Source organism: Lepidochelys olivacea (genome assembly GCF_965140295.1).
Source record: "Lepidochelys olivacea isolate rLepOli2 genome assembly, chromosome: 6".
Taxonomy (NCBI): Eukaryota; Metazoa; Chordata; order Testudines; family Cheloniidae; genus Lepidochelys; species Lepidochelys olivacea.
Genome location: NC_140416.1, coordinates 105,409,350 through 105,426,086, shown reverse-complemented (window position 1 = coordinate 105,426,086; position 16,737 = coordinate 105,409,350). Strand labels below are relative to the sequence as shown.

The 16,737-nt window shown below is 39.7% G+C and overlaps 1 protein-coding gene across 2 annotated transcripts in view; it reads right to left on the bottom strand.

Annotated features, from left to right (window-relative positions):
• Nucleotides 1-16,737, bottom strand: part of EVL (Enah/Vasp-like) — a 187,118-nt gene that overhangs the window by 101,692 nt on the left and 68,689 nt on the right. For both annotated transcript variants that reach the window (XM_084631262.1, XM_084631263.1), the window contains exon 2: nucleotides 4,450-4,618. In XM_084631262.1, the coding sequence (XP_084487388.1) occupies nucleotides 4,450-4,618 (169 nt within the window). The remainder of the gene's footprint in view (nucleotides 1-4,449; nucleotides 4,619-16,737) is intronic.

The window sequence follows — 16,737 nt, the reverse complement described above, 5'->3', positions numbered from 1 at the left end:
TTTAACTTCAGGCCTGAAGCATGATGGTTTTGATCCCTCTGAAAACCCTTTTTCCCCTGTAGAAGGGTCACTCACTGGCCAGTGTGCCCCCATCATGGCTAGGCATGGTGTAGAAGCCTCTGGCACACCCTATCAATGGCCACTCTGCGCCTGAAGTGGTTTGCATCTTCTCACAACTCAGCCCTCCCATAGGGTCACTTATAGGGCTCCACCCTTTCCAGGACACTAAAGAGTCCAACAAACAGTCCTAGGAGCTTATGTCAGGTCTTCAGCCCCAACCTGAGCTCAGTAGTCCTTACCCCCTTGCATTAGGAGGGATTTAAATCCCTTCTATGGGAACCCAGACACTCCCTTTCCTCTGTGTTCCAGTCTCGGAACCCTGTACTACTAAGCTGATACAACATTCTGCTTCCTCAGACTCACTGCTGATTCCCTGGGCCACTTCCTGTCTTTGAGTTTGTGGTTGGTGCAGAGTCCTCCACAGACACCCTGACAGCAGTCCCTCTCTGCCTGAGCTGCAGCCTTGTATCCCACCCGCTGTTGGTTATATAATCAGTTGCAGGTGAGGAAGTAGTTGCTTTGTCCATTAACTCTATTGTAGCTGTTGCAGCACAGGATCCGTACACCCCATCACACATCCCTTTTAATATTTACTGTTGAAACACCAGATAATTATATCATCTACATAAATGTCCAATCCTGTTTTGAATCCTGCTAAGCTCTTGTCCTCGGTGACATCTTGTGGCAATGAGTTCCACAGCTTAATTATTAATTGTGTGAAAAAATATTTGTATATCCATATTATATTTGCCATCTTTCAATGCCACCATTTCTTTTCATGATGGCCAGGAATGTGTCAATGTTACCTTGTTCTCCCTTTGTTTGTTGTATCCATCTGTTGTCTTTTGTATTATGCTTAGATTGTAAAGACCTTGGGGCAGGCCTGTCTTTTTGTTATGGATCTGTATGACATCTGGAACAGGGGGCCTTGTCTATGATTGGGATCTGGGCACTACTATACGATAATAATGCAGGGACATTTCCTTTCAGGTTGATGCTTGTCGCACTTGCAATGTTTCCCCAGATTGTCACCAACTGTACATACTCTAAAATTCAGAGGGTTATAGCCTAATAACCTCAGAATGGCTAATACCTCCACAGGGCAAGCCAAATTTAATCCTGCTACAAGCAGGCCCAGGCCCCAACAACTTCAATAAAAGAGGTACCTCACCTACACCAGGAATGAATTTGACCCAACATTTTCAAAAATGCGGCAAATTTATACCACAAGGATGCTGTCAGGGTACAAGCTCCAATACTGGCCTAACCTTGCAGTGGTCAATTCTGAAAAGTACCACCTTCTCCAAGGGCCCATTTTTATAATAATTTTCTAGCTCGGGACTTTATGTAAATCCTCCAGACTAGTGTGATTCACTTTTGACTTGTCCCGTCTATTTCTTCAGCACAGCCCTGCCACATGCATCTCAATAAGGCGCTCCTCCTGAGGCCGTATCACTTGATATTAAATTCCTCACTTAACAATCACTCAGTCATACCTCTGAATTAAACTAAAAGCAGCTGACTTCTGCAGACAAATATTCAAGGCGAATGACTAACAAAATGGAAGTGGTTAAAGTGCTGGTGACCACAGTTTGAGAAGTGCCTCATCCTGTACTGCTGCTGCTTTTTTGGGGTTGCTGATCATGCTGGTATGAGTCTACACAGATACGTGCATCTGTGCAGGGGAAACAGATGACTTCATTTGCACTATGTCGTTAATAAGTACTTTAACATTGCAGCCGAGAAAGAGCGAGAGAGAGAGAACGAAGTGTGCAAATGAGACCCATAAATAAGACCTATAAAATGGTCTGATGACCACTTCCAGTTGTTAAATTTACATATGATCACACTCAACATCATCTTAAAAACTACACTAGTGGGATGGAACCTTTTTGGTGAGCTTTTCAGTGGTGACTAATTAGAGAAAAGGACAAACAGAGATAGAAAGGTAAGGAAAATAAGGACTAAGTTGTAAATGTCGTTAAACGAAAACCAGGAAAAGGGCCAGAAGAAAAAGCTAGAAAAAGCAGCTAGAGAAAGAGAAGAAAGGGAAAACCTACATGCAGCAGAAGATGCAGCAGAAGACAGAGAATGCAAATTAAAATGAAAGACTCAGAGATCTAGGGAAAGGAGTAAATTAAACAGAGGACATTAAAAGCAGATAAAGGTCATGTCATGTAGATTATACTGATCTCTCTCTCTCTCTCATCCTGCCAATCAGTATGCAATACAAGTTTAAACTGACCTTGTGCTAGGGATTTTGGGCCAGATCCTCAGTTGGTATAAATCGGCATAGCTCCGGGTGATTTCACTTCATGCCAATTTACACTAGCTGAGGATCTGGCCATTTTCAGAAAACATGCTTTGCTAGCTAAATAGTTAATTTTAACAAACCCTCACTTTTCAATGGGACTTTACTGAAGTCAGTATGAGGGTACATGAATTGGTTTGAACAGAGAACAATTTGCACTGGATGGCATTTGTTGTTGTTAAAAGCAACTATTTAGCAAATCTTGGTTGCAGTAATAAACCACTACAGAAGATATGATATTTAGAGCTGTGAAGAAGTTTAAATTCTGAACCTGAAAAACTTTGAAATGATCTTTTAAATCCCAGTCTTATCTATCAGTTTATGCTATGTCCAATGGATTTTGTGATTATAATGCATTTTTTGTATCATCTTTAAATTAGTATTTTCTCTAATACCTTCTTATTTTCTGAAGAGATTTTAACCTAGTGCCAGGTAGCTTCAGTTATTTTTTGTCATCAAATTCCTGAACACCTCCACTCAGTAGTCATATGGATTTTATTTTCTTACATATGTTTCCTCCTGAATTCAGATGTTTTCAGTGATGACCTGTGCCTACCTATTTACTTCATGCAAACAATGACTTTTGCAATCCAATCCAGTGGCTAAAGCTAATGAACTGACACATTTAAAGCACCACTGCCAATATTTACAATTTAAGTCTCAAATTTGTCCTAAATTTAAATTGTTATAATCTGATTAAGAAAGCCCACTGGGTTACAAATAAGTAGTTCAGGGGGAAAAAAAACCATCACCCAATTGCTGAAAAATTTGTATACAAATTACAACAGCTGTTATTTATGTTGGGCCCATGTGAAACAACGATTTGTGCTTCCCTTACTGGGCTAGGTACTAGAAGTTCATTAATGTGCACTACTTCACAACCATCCTGACATCAGTCAATGATACCAAAGTATAAACAAAGATATCTGATCTTGTTACTAATTAAACACAGCAGCTTTACATATTTCAGCACTATTCAAAATACAAGAAAAAGATTCAAGAGTTATGTATATTTATAACATCTTTGCTGACCAGAAAAGGATAAAAATAGAGATGAAAAAATATTTTAAACAGTTTCAGAAGTACACTGTAAATAGTTGAAAACCAACATACTACATTTTCCAAAAATTATTTGGGTTTCCTTTTAAAAAACATGAAGGCGGTGGGTACATCAGATTGTCTAACATTAAATACTAATTAGCACATATATAGCACTTTCCATCCACAGTTCGCTTTTCAAAGCAGAGTAGTAAGCATCATTACATTTTACAAAAGGCAGACACTGAGACAGAGAAGTTAAGTGACATGTCCTATCACACAAGTGAATGACAGGGCCAGGACTCTGGACTCCCAGGCTCTTGTTCTAAAATGTAAAGTGGGAGTAATTCATTGATTTAACAGTTTACAGAATCATGTGATTTGTTCACTTGAATGTGAATATTACATTTAGAATGAGACATCTACTTATAGTTCCTGGGAACAAATGCTTTCACACTTCAGCCTGACACACCTGATACTGCTGCTGACAGTGCCCCCGTATCATACTGATAGCCATTGACTAGGGAGCAGAGTCTGAACTCAGTTTTGATGGTGTAAATCCCACATAGCTCCATTTATGCTATTGTAAATGAGATCAGAATATGTGCCTAGGTTTTTAAAATGCAATATGAGAACTTAGTTACTCATCACAAGAAGGCAGGAGTCACAGGGAGAGTGAATGATCTCTTATTTGTCAGGAATACTAGAAGTTTGTACCATGAATGGAGCAGTAAAGAGCAGTTGGGGAGTAGCAGGGAGCAAAGCCTTCAGTAGAAAACAGGGATAATAAAATGGAGCAGAAAACACACAAATTCTTCCATGCCTAATGTTCAATGAGATTTCTCTCTCACGTAAAGGACAAACAACAAGCTATAATAAATAGAGGTACAGCCCTGGATCAAGAAATCACACAGGACATGGCTTTATGGAACAGAGTATAAATGTATATACCCTTTGTAGGAGTAGGATTAATTATATAACTGATTACATCTTTAGAAATCAAAGGATATGTACAGGACACAAAAGACATAGTTACTCACTTGTTGATCTTGTAGTTTAACTCCAACTACTCTAAAGGTGTTACTGGCAGTGTTGTGGTATATGTTGATTCTGCTGAATCCCTGCTGTCCAGGCTTTATTGGCACCCATTTCTTACTGGTATCATCATAGACCATAACTGAAGCCCGGGCTTGGCAAATACTCTGTTCGCTGGAGAACAAAAGTAACACAACCATAAAATACAGTAAATGTGTGGTTTATTGCAAACTATTCTGAGGAAAACACAATGATCAAATACATTTAAACCATACATTGCATGTCCGGTCTATTAACCTCAGAAGACTGGCATTTTGCATTGTGCCTGCCAAATTAATGTTTTAATGGTTAAATGTGTGTGTAAACACATATACACACACACTCTTCAGTGTTACTTTTCTTGACTTTTTTTTTTAATCTTGCACACCAATACTAGGACCTAAGTGGAAACTTAATTCACAAACACTTTAAGATAGGGAACCAAAAGCATTAATGCTCTATTTAATTTGCACCTGTTGACAAGTGAGGCCTTTCATATCTGCTTTGACATTATTAATATGTTGTAGCTCATTGGCAAATTAATTGGAGTAAAGTTTAGACACACAATTTAAACGGGAAGCAAGTGGGCCCTCAAACCAAAAGCCCTGTTAGGTAAACTGAAGAAATCAATTACACTAATCTAGCTAATGTCTGTAATACTCAGAACTTGATGACACATTTAGAAGTCCCAGAATACACTGTAGAAGATACACAGGCTCTTTAAAAAACAGTTTTACTTCAGCTTACTAGCAAAGAAGGAAAGATCAAGGGGTTGGGGAGATGCAATTCAATTACTGAAATAATTGCCTTTCTGAAGTAGCCCAAAATGTTAAGAAATACAAGATTACATTAAAAAAATCAGAATATCTGGATTCACGTATTTCAGTTATTTTCAACCTGAGCTAAAGATGTGAAGAACAATTTTAAATAAATGTAGATAATGACACATGAATGACAACATGAGTTTTCTGGGGGAACTGTGGTTGGAAGATTTCCCCAACTAAAGAAATATAACAGAGGTTGCTTTTTTTCTGAACTTTATCTAAGTTTTTTATATTTTTTATTTTTTAGTACTAGCAGAGGTGCTGGAACAATTTGTATAGTGGGGGTGTGAGAACCATTGAACCAAACTGTAAACCCCATATATGATGGAAACCACTTCAAGCCAAGTAGTGAGGCAGAACCCCCAGCACTTCTAGTTCTAGCACCTATGAGTACTAGTGTGTATTTGCAGTTTTAAGCAACAAAAGTATCTTGTTAAAGTGCATAATCATTATAAAGTAGTTACTGTAAATGTTTATTTTTGTTCTGTAATTTCACATGAGTTTATTATTTCCCTCCCACTGAAATTTATTCTTTGAATAACAGCTCTCTCAGACAAACAGTGCACTCCTCCAGATTACTGTAAAAATACATATTTCATATGAAACAGATATCATTGGGTATATAACTGAGGTCACACGAACACAGAACATAATACTCAACATCCATCACTGACATTTTTGGACTGTCAACCAGTATTTCAACTATTGCTACTCTGAATTCCCAGCAGTTGCACACACTAGGACTACTCTCACGAGAAATGGGTAAATGCTCAAAATTTCTGTGATCCAAGATCTGGGCCCTCATCCTGCACACAACTGTAGGTTTGCGTGAGTAACCAGTGCAAGATCAGGCCTATGGCCTTTTAAAAATATAAATGAAATTGTAATGGTTTATGTCCAGCATAAGTCCTGAGCTCATGACAACCCTAATAATTTTATAGCTACATACCTCTTCATACATAGATCTCTTTCTTAGTTTAGGATGAGCGGATGGTAAAGTATTTTCAAGTATCTAATGAAAAGCAGTAACGCTTGAAGAGTGGTCTCATTAATCTTTAAAAAAAACAAGCAAAGAAACAAATAATAACCAGAAAAAACTTCAATCCTCTCTTGTGCCATCAAAAGGTAGAAAGAGAGAGATTCATTGTTGTCATTTCTACCTGTGAGAGATGCTCAGACATGATGCTGATAAGTATGATAGATAGTCAGAGACAGACAGTACGCTCTATATTGACAGACAATCCATTAATTATCCTAAAGCTAAGAAATCCAGAATAATAGGCTATTATTACTTAACAGCATGAAAATCGGTAGGGTATGTTACTGGAGCATATAAGAGAAGGAGCTTGTATAGTCTGAAATATTAACGCTAGTATTCTTTATGTATGTACTTTAGGTCTCTTATAAAGGATATGCCCATGTCCATCCACCTGTTGTCTTGTTATATGGGAAAGGGAATGACTTTTTATTACCAATATTTTTCATTATAGTACAATGGGGCCGAATTCCTTTAGGGCCTTTAACCACAACAACAACAACTTGGTCAAACCTCTTGGCAGAGTAATCATAAAACATCAGCTGTCTGAAAGGTTTTTCTGAAAAGTACAATTCAACTTCTGATGTTTTTAGGGGAGGATAGGTCATACTACAAAATGGAGCTCATGGCCCTGCCCCTACCCCACTCTCTCATTATAACGCATATGTTTGCTTATAAAAAAAAACCCAGCTGTTTGATTAACTATAGGCCAAACTAAGACAGGGCTGAGTACCTGCTGATCATAAGCGACTCTCCCTGGAGTCAGTGAATGTTTAGGACATCAAGAACAGGCTGCTTCAGAGTAAAGTACGTTTGCTTTCAACAGCCAAATACGGTGTCCTCCATGATGTCAACTGCACATCTGCGCCCTTATTCATACTGATGAGAGCTGGTCAGAGAAATTTTGACCAAACCATACTGCATCCAAATTAAAATGCTTTGCAAAATCAAGTCGATTTTACTGGAATTTTCTTTTGGAAGAAAACCAGGGAAAAAAGTTTGGACGATACTGAAAGGTCCAGTTTTTAATATTTTCAGATTGAAATGTTTTCATTTATTTCTTTTGAAATTAGTTTTCATTTTGAACTTTTGTGCTATATTATATACTACCATATATTCTAATAAATGCAAAATTTTAAGAAGTTAAAATCAAAACAGAACAATTATGTCAAAACAAAACAGCATGCTCGACAAAAAATGATTTTTTATTTTACTTTTCCTTCACAAAGAATTTATCAATTTTTGGTTTTCATTCTGATTTGGAATGAAGCTAAATTTCAAAATTGCAAAATCCTTCATTAAATGGAACCCCTGCCCTCCACATAGCTCTTATATTGACATTTTGTGACTAAACAAAACCCCCAAATCTTTGCACTATTCTTTTTGAAGGTGCGCATGTGCATTACAGCAGCATTTCCCCAAGTCAGATTTAGTAGCTGAGGCATTTTAATTAACTCTCCTATAACACAAAATATCAGGCGCAATTCCTGCTTCCCCTGAAGTCAATGGGAGTTTTTAACCATTAACTTCAACAGGAACAGGATCAGATCCATTACTTGGCCTCCACTGAAATAACAGAAAGCAACATAAAAGAAGACAAACAATGCAAGAAAAACCACTCTTTGCGAAGTCCTTCATTATCTTGCAAACCCTATAGTCCCTCCCAGGACCTGACTGTAGCCTACAGTCTCTCACCTTGAACTAAGAGGCACCTCTATATGCCTAAATTCTACTTTCTCACTTTACCCACGTGACTGCTATAGTAACTTCCCACCAAATACCGCATCAAATGTCCGATCCAATACCCATTGAAATCCATGGGAATCTTTCTACTGAGCTCAGTGTGAACTAGAATGGGTTATTACATTGTTTTATACCTAAACCAGATAATGATAATCTCATGTTGCTACCAGGGAAGTTTCCCCTGCTATTTTTCTGGGCCATAAGTCGTTGTTAATGCTGTGAGGCAGGGGAATGCACTGCAGGCATACAGTAACACTTTATATCATATGACTATGAATAGCCTATGTTCTCTCTCTCTTAAAACAGTATGGATCATATCAGCATTTGTATTTAGTCATGGTTTAACAACCACAACTTTGAAATTTATACATAAATTTCCTGATGTATCTAAAAAAATATGATTACTGAGAATAGAGATATTCTGTAGCAGATCCAATTCGCTATTTCGTTACACATAACATTCAAAATGTAATTAATTTCTGTATTGATTTTTTAATTATATTACATTGCATTAACATGCAAGGTATCCGACTCCACTGTTGCCAGCCTGGATTTCCATTATAGTCGAGTGAACATGAGGAGGATAAAACATGGGTCTAATTTAGGGTTGCCAATCAACTGCACAAAACTGAACACCCTTGCACCACCCTGCCCTGCCCCAAGGCCCCACCTCTGCCCCGCCCCTTCTCTGAGGCCACACCCCCACTCACTCCAACCCCCCTCCCTCAGTCGCGTGCTCTCTCCCACCCTCACTCACTTTCATTGGGCTGGGGCAGGGAGTTGGAGTGCGGGAGCGGGTCACGGTTCCAGCTGGGGGTGCGGGCTCTAGGGATGAGGGGTTTGGAGTGTGGGGGGGGCCTCTGGGCTGGGGCCGAGGGGTTTGGAGAGCGGGCTCAGGGTTGGGGTCTGGGAGGAGGTTTGGGGTGTGGGCTCCAGGAGTTTGGGTGTGGTTTTTTTGTAATGTTAGAACCACATTTATGACGAGCTATCAGGCTTTCTTGTCTGGCGGCTGACTGCTCTGGTTAGCTTAACAAAGAGAAGGTTATGGGGTGACTTGGTTACTGTCTGTGAGTATCTACATGGGGAACAAATATTTAGTAATGGGCTCTTCAATCTCGCAGAGAAAGGTATCATGTGAAACAATGGTTGGAAGTTGAAGTGAGAGAAATTCAGACTGGAAATAAGGCGTACAGCGGAGTTGCATCTTACACGAGGGTTAGGTTCTAAAGTCAGCGCGTAAGGCAAAAATCGCATATGGTCAAAATTACCCTTGAAAATCCCTTAAATCGCCCATAAAGTACAGTATCCTGTACATGGTTTTGTGTATACAACCCTGTACAGTAATATGTATAAATATATAACGTATACAAGAATGTACAGTATATAATAAAGAGTACATATGCAAAATATAATTTTACAGTACTGTATTTTTAATTACAGGGGGTAGTCAGGGCTTGATGTCGATCCAGGATACAGAGGTGACGGAGAGCTTGGGTGACGGAGAGCGAGTCGTAGAAGAAGTGGTTGACTCTGGTTCAGCTCAAGAAGTTGATTGTGTAGGCTCATCTGCTGCTGGTTGTTTTTCCTTGAAAAACATGGTGATCGGCAACTGTCGCTGTTGTGTCTTGAGCGTCTCAAATGTTTCTTGATACAGTCTCAAATCGTCCGTAATACTATGTGTGATTTTGAGGCTTCGTTCCATAGAGGGATCATATTCAGAAATTAAATCATTCACGTGTTTCGCTGCTTGGAACACTTCAGCAAATTTATGAAGATTCCAACTTGCTGGCTCTTCCTTTTCATCGTCATCATCTTCGTCTTCTGTAGACTATTTTATCAGTTCCTCTAACTCTTCGTTAGTCAATGTTTCTCTATGGCTCTCAATTAATTCTTCAATTTCTTCCTCAAGGATGTCAACAAAACCATCACCATCCACTTGCCTGGCCACCTGAACGATGCATTTCACTTGTCAATGGTTGGGAAACCCTTAAAATCATTCACACATTCTTTCCATAGGTTTCACCAACATGCATTGACTGTTTCAGGCTTGATTGCATCACTTATATTAAACAAGCAATGGATGCAATCGGCAATGTTGAAGGACTTCCAACACTCCATCACATTATGATTGGGATCAGCATCCATAGTGCTACGTATCCATGAGAACGTAAGCCTCGTGTATGTGGCCTTGAAACAGTGAATCACGCCTTGGTCAAGAGGTTCGAGGATGGAGGTGGTATTGGGGGGGGAGAAAGAAGACTTCAATGTCGTTATGTGCAAACCGGAGTGCCGCAGAGTGGCCAAGAGCACTGTCTACGATCAGCAACACTTTAAAGTCAAGTCCTTTCTCTTCGAGGTACCGCTTGACCTCTGGAATGAAGCACTTGTGGAACCAATCCAGAAATAACGCTGCCGTCACCCAAGCCTTTTTATTTGATTGCCAGAACACAGGCAAGGGATTTTTGTTCTTGCCTTTTAGGGCACAGGGATTTGCAGTTCTGTAGGGCAAGCCCAGCTTTATTAAATACCCAGCCACATTGCCACAAAACAACAGTCACATGGTCTTTAGCTGCTTTCAAGCCAGGGGCCTGTCTTTCTGATTTCAAAGTGTAAGTGCAGTTGGGCATTTTTTTCTTCTATGATTTTCTTTAATTGTTCGGGGTAGGCTTTTGCTGCCTCTTCATTGACAGATGCAGCTTCACCAGTAGTCTGCACATTTTTGAGGTTGAAGCGGTTCCTAAAACTGTTAAGCCAACCTTGGCTGGCTTTGAATTCCTTCCCATCAGAAGGCTGTCCCTCTTTGGGGGGAGGTTTGAACAGCGCGTAGAGGCTAAGAGCCTTTTCTTGCAACGTGTTGCCATCGATAGGCACACGTTTATGGTTCATGTCTTCCAGCCATAAGTTTAATGCCTTTTCAGTCTTCACTAAAGTCTTATCATGCACCTGGCTCATCACCTTAGCGGTTACTGGAGCACTTGATGCCACGGCTTGACAAATTTCTCTCTCTCAAATCTTGATGGCATGGATGCTAGATTCGTTGCGGCCATATTTACATGCCATGTTGGAGACCGACATACTGTCTCTCAATAAGTCCAACACAGCCAGTTTTTCCTCCAGCATTGGAACAGATCACTGTTTCTTCGGTTGTGTACCAGATGAAGTAGTTGGCTTGCGTTTAGGGGCCATGTTGTACGAAAAATACGTACAGTATTTTAAAAACTAGAATCACACTCAGCATGGCGAGATGCTCACACTATGAGAGGTACGCGGGAACTGAGACTGACTGAGGGAACAGCAAATTCACATCTCCCATCTCACGCTTACTCTGGGGCATATACTCATTGAGTGGAATGGTGGGTGGAATCGCCCGCACTATTTACAGGTATCTTGTTATTTTTCTTTTTTTTTTTGCTGAATGCGTATAGTTGAATTCATGTAAGTTAAATGCGCATATGATGCGACTCACCTGGACATTTTTGACAGTGAGGGTAATTAACCATTGGAACAATTTACCGAGGATCACGGTGCATTCTCCACCACTGACAATTTTAATATCAAGTTTGAATGTTTTGCTAAAAGATATGCTCTCGGAATAATTTTGGAAAAGTTCTATGACCTGTGTTATACAGGAAGTCAGACTAGATTATCACAATGGTTCCTTCTGGCCTTGGAATCTATGAAACAATGAGTTAAGATATAATTTCTTCCTGATGGTTTGTCTTCCCTGAAAACTAACACATGTAATCTGGAACATTCAAAGATAAAGGCTCATTTACCAGCATTGCTAACATCTTACCTACTGTAGGATATGTGATATGTTTCCAGGGTTGCTGTGGAGGACGTAGGAGTTGTTCTTGAAGGTCCTGATCCTGTTAGGTGCGAATGGCCCTCCACTGCCAGTGATATCAAAGGATACAGAGCACCTTTCATTAGGTGCTGGTCCACAGAAAAGCCTTTGGAATGGGTCTGAGCTAACCTTCCATACAGGAGTGGGGATATGCAGACATAGATGAACCCCTCCATGCACGGATCTCATTAATTTACATATTATTAGAGGGCTAGATTTTGATATCTTTACGCTCACATATAGCAGCTTCTTACTGCACAAGAAATACTGACTTCAATTGGGTTATTTGTTCACTAAGGTTGTATATTTCACAGTTAAGGGCACCAAAAGATAATTCAATAAAGTCTCCCAACAACATTGCAGGAAATTGCCATATCTGTCACATTATTCAACATGAGTAAGGGTATCAGAATGTGGCCTAAATTTATTTAAAATCTGAGTACTTTTGTGTAAGTAAAGCAACCATGGAATATACTTGCAAAGCTACTTTAGACAATATCTCTCAAAGATATCTATATTTTCAACATATTTAAAGTACTGTGCCATAGGATAGAACAAGAGAATTCTAGATCATTTAAGGCGTGTAGCTGGGGCAGTAATAAAAATTGTTTAAATGGCGTAAGTGTTTGATTGAGATGTAATATTAATGAAACCCACTGAACAGATTGGATTGATGTCATGGCATTAATTGTTAATTTGCATTCTGGTTATTGTAGAATTACCCTCTATAATATTTAAAAAAATGTAATAATTCAGAAAACATCCATGGTAGCATGAATGCATGTGAAATATGTTGCTCTTTTTTATGCAAGCTGAAAAATAAAATGTTCTGTTGATTCACAGGGAAAAAGTTGTGAAGGCAAATGAGTTTTCCTGCAATGTACACGATCCTTTAGGGAGAAGTCATGCCACTGTGTTTTGTGTAGCCCTGCCCTACAGTTGTAGTAGGGTTGTTGGGGTTTTTTTACCCATAATTTACTATGAACTGAGCTGAGACAATCAAATGTATTTCTCTTAAGGCCCATGGCTGGATATAAACACTCCCTTATGAGAAAAGTACTGAAATATTCTACTGTAATGGTCTAAAACACTGCAGCTTACAGTAGAGATACTGCAGTGTATTACTGCAGGATCTCTGCAGGGCCATTACTGTACAATACTGCAGGTTTTTTTTTTAAAGGGACAATCTTAAAAATGAAATAATTTAACCTCTGAATTACTTAGGCTCAGATCACCCTTTTCTATGTAAAAAACAGTAAAAAGGAAAAACTGATCTCCAAATATAAGGTTATTTGAACTACTATACTATGCTGAACTGATTTTAACAATAGTATTTAATTTTAATACGAAAATAATTTTATTATTATTTCAACAGAAACACAGACACCAATTAAGCTAGGTCAGCTGCACTTTTCATCCACAGATCTCAAAGCACTATAGAAATTATGGTAAATATAATTATCCTCATTTACACTGGGGTACCTGAGGTACAGGCCAGGGATAGAATCCCCCCCTCAGATAACTCCATCCAAGGATTTAAATTTTAAAAAAACCAACCTCCTCACCTCGCAAAAAAATAAAATAAAATGCAGAATATGATATTTGCTGCCAGCGCATTGTTCACTTGTCTGTCTTGTCTACTTAGGCCTTGTCTTTATTGCAGTTTTAGGTTAAATTAGCCACACTCAAGTTAACTACTTGAGTTAGCCTTGTTCGATGTCATGAATTAGGGCTGGTAGCTGAGCCTGGAACCAGCTAGCTCTACCTACCTAGATAAGGATTGAGAGCTGAATAAGAGTTGGCTTGCAGCAGAATCACCTGATTGGCTAAGCCACCCAATTGGCTAGAAGAACAAAGAGGCATGCTCTTAAGCCCAGCAGCAGTATTAGGCCAATGGCAGCTCAAGTATTCACCCACGTTTGCATTAGGTCCTTTGCCTGCTTGTTCCCACGCTCACTCCAGCCTTTTTCCTGCCTTGTTCCAGCCCCACTCCTGTCCTGGATCCAGCCTTTCCCCTGCTTTGCCACTTCAGATAACCTGGCTTTAAACCTTGTCTCTGACTTCACCCTGACCTTTGGCTCTGGACTCTGACTCCAGCTCTGACCCTGGTTTCCTATCCCTGACTGCCAACTCTTGATCCAGTCACTAGGCCCGACTGCCCACATTCCGGTCAGTGACGCTTAAGTGAGAACATTTGCACAGACTGATTGAATTAACAGCAGAGAAGCTGAGTTCCCACTCGATTACTAGCTCAATTATCAGCAGCATGGGAGCTGCAACCCCAACCTCCTCTTAGGCCAGCTAGCTCGAGTTTAAAGCACCACCTACTTTGTGGTAGAGAACCGTGAAAGGAAGTCGGGTAGGGTAAGTGTCTTTGTTGGATGGAAAAAAGGGAAAACCACAGGAAAAATTAAGAGACAAGGCTTTATTGTAAGGGACATTTTAGGCAAACACCATTTCCTCTAGCACATCATGTATTTTTCTCTTAAGTGTATACTTCCACTGCCCTCAGATATACAATGCAATTATTATAAGCTTCAATTTAATGTTTAAAATGGTACTTACTATCAGTTTTAATACAATTCAATACATCTTCAAATAAGGGATGGGTGTCACCCTAAAGAGACAAATCAAAGAAATAAGGGATGATCCCTTAAAATAAGGGATCAGTGGTCACCTGAGAGTCGAGTTAGAGGCAACACTTAATTTACCTTGAGTTAATACTGCAGTGAAGACAAGCCTTTTGATTGTAAGCTCTTCAGTGTAGAGACTGTCTCTTATTCTATGTTTGTACAGTGGCTAGCACAATGGAGCCCTGTTCTTGGTTGACTCCTGGAGACTACCATAAGAAAGATGACTAATAATAATCACAACCCATGTCTCTTGACTTCCAGTTCAGTGCCCTATGTAATGGACCACATCCTCTATAGCAGCAGTTAGAACCATGTTCATTGTAAAGGTTACCAAAGATAATGTAAGCCATACTAGAATTGTGACGAAAGAGAATGTAAAATGCTTATGTGGAGAACAAGGAGATATCTGTATTATTTTTTATGAATATCAGTTGCATTTCAATTTACCTGTTTGATATTTTTCTGCATAACTGCATGGAATTAAAGGAACCTTTCCCAGGCTGGAACCTAAGATCAAAGGAGCACTAAACCATTAAAGACACCAGCATAGAGAGAAAGGGAGGTGAGCAGGCAGCTGCTGCTGGAGCTTGCAAGCAAAGAATATAGTTAGGTAAGACCAGGTGGATAGGCCTTCTGTTGTTAGCCTCTTTCTCTGCTTGCTATGTACCTTCGGGTTAATAAATAACCCTTTGTTTTGAAGAAGCTGTTTTTGAGTCTCTTTAAATCAGCAACTGCTCAGAGGCTCCCAGGTGCCAAACCCAGTTGGGTCTGTCATGCTAACTGTTTCACAGGGGAGCTGCAGCCCAGAGATCCAGTCTAAGAACACTGGGGCCACGTAATTCCACCCAGGAGGCGTGCACTTGAGAGGGACTAAAAGGAGCTAAACCACAGCTCACCCTGTAACCATGATAGCTGATCATAGCCTTTATTGGGCCATGGAACTCACTCCCACAAAAGATTATAGTGACCATGGAACTAACCAATTTCAGAACTAAAGGCTGCATCCTGCACAGTGTTGAGCACTCGGACCCCGATCCAGCAAAGTACTGGAGCATGTGAGTAGTACCACTGAAGCCCATACTGGATCTCAGACTTACACAAAACTCAGTCCGTTTCCCTGGAGCAGATCCTCAGCTGGTGTAAACAGCCATAGCTCCACTGACTTGATATTTCACAAAAGCTAAGAATATGCCTCACTTTTTAAAATGAGGATGCTAATAATTACTTAGTTATCCTCATTAACTAAGGAGTTTTTGTAAAGTTGTTTGAAGTTGCAAACTGCTAGTTAGTGAACATTTTCCTAAACTTTTGTTTTCATTTTGTTTATCAAAACTTGGTTTGTACTATTTTTCTTCTCACCAGCCTGATCGTTATTATTGATATCAGAAGTTATTTGGGTGGTCAAGGACTTGTTCTACCTTGCAACAAATCCACTTCACAAGGAAAAATTACAAAAGCCCTCTACAATATGTTTTTAACATATTGTACTTTTTACAGGAAGTCGCATTTGTGTGGTTAAACCTGCTGTGCAAGTAGTAGCTGGGTTCACATGCTGATATAATTCATCCGACATTACCTTTAAAAAAACCTATGTAAATAAGAAATTGTACATAATGAGAAGTATGGCTAGTGTGATATACGAACATTAACCTCAGAGGTTAACAAGATACAAAGGTAGAGACCACATTGCTGCAGCAGCTGGGGTGAGCTGCAAACTCTAATGGACTATTCTGCTAAACAGAATTATTTCAATGATTAGGGTGGGAAGAAAATATTTTTTAATTAGATGTAATTATTTAAAGAAATGGCCATTTATGGAGTGGCACCATATTTGCAGTTTTTGTCCAACCTACTTATTCAAATAGAGCTTAAAAATACCTCTAGAAACTTCAGAGCAAAAAAGCATTCAGTCAAGTTACTACAAGCAAAACATTTCCCATATTTGGCATCTTAGCATTTGCTGCAGATATGACTAGGTCGCTAATTTTGTCCTGCCATACAATCTACCACTTCTACTTCCTGTCCGAAGTCAGCATCACTTCTGGAGGATCCTCTACCATAGGGGAGGGCAAACTGTGGCCTGCAGGCCAGATCCGGCCCATCAGGGCTTTCAATTTGGCCCACGGGATGTGGCGCAGCGGGGCTAAGGCAGGCTCCCTGTCTGCCCTGGC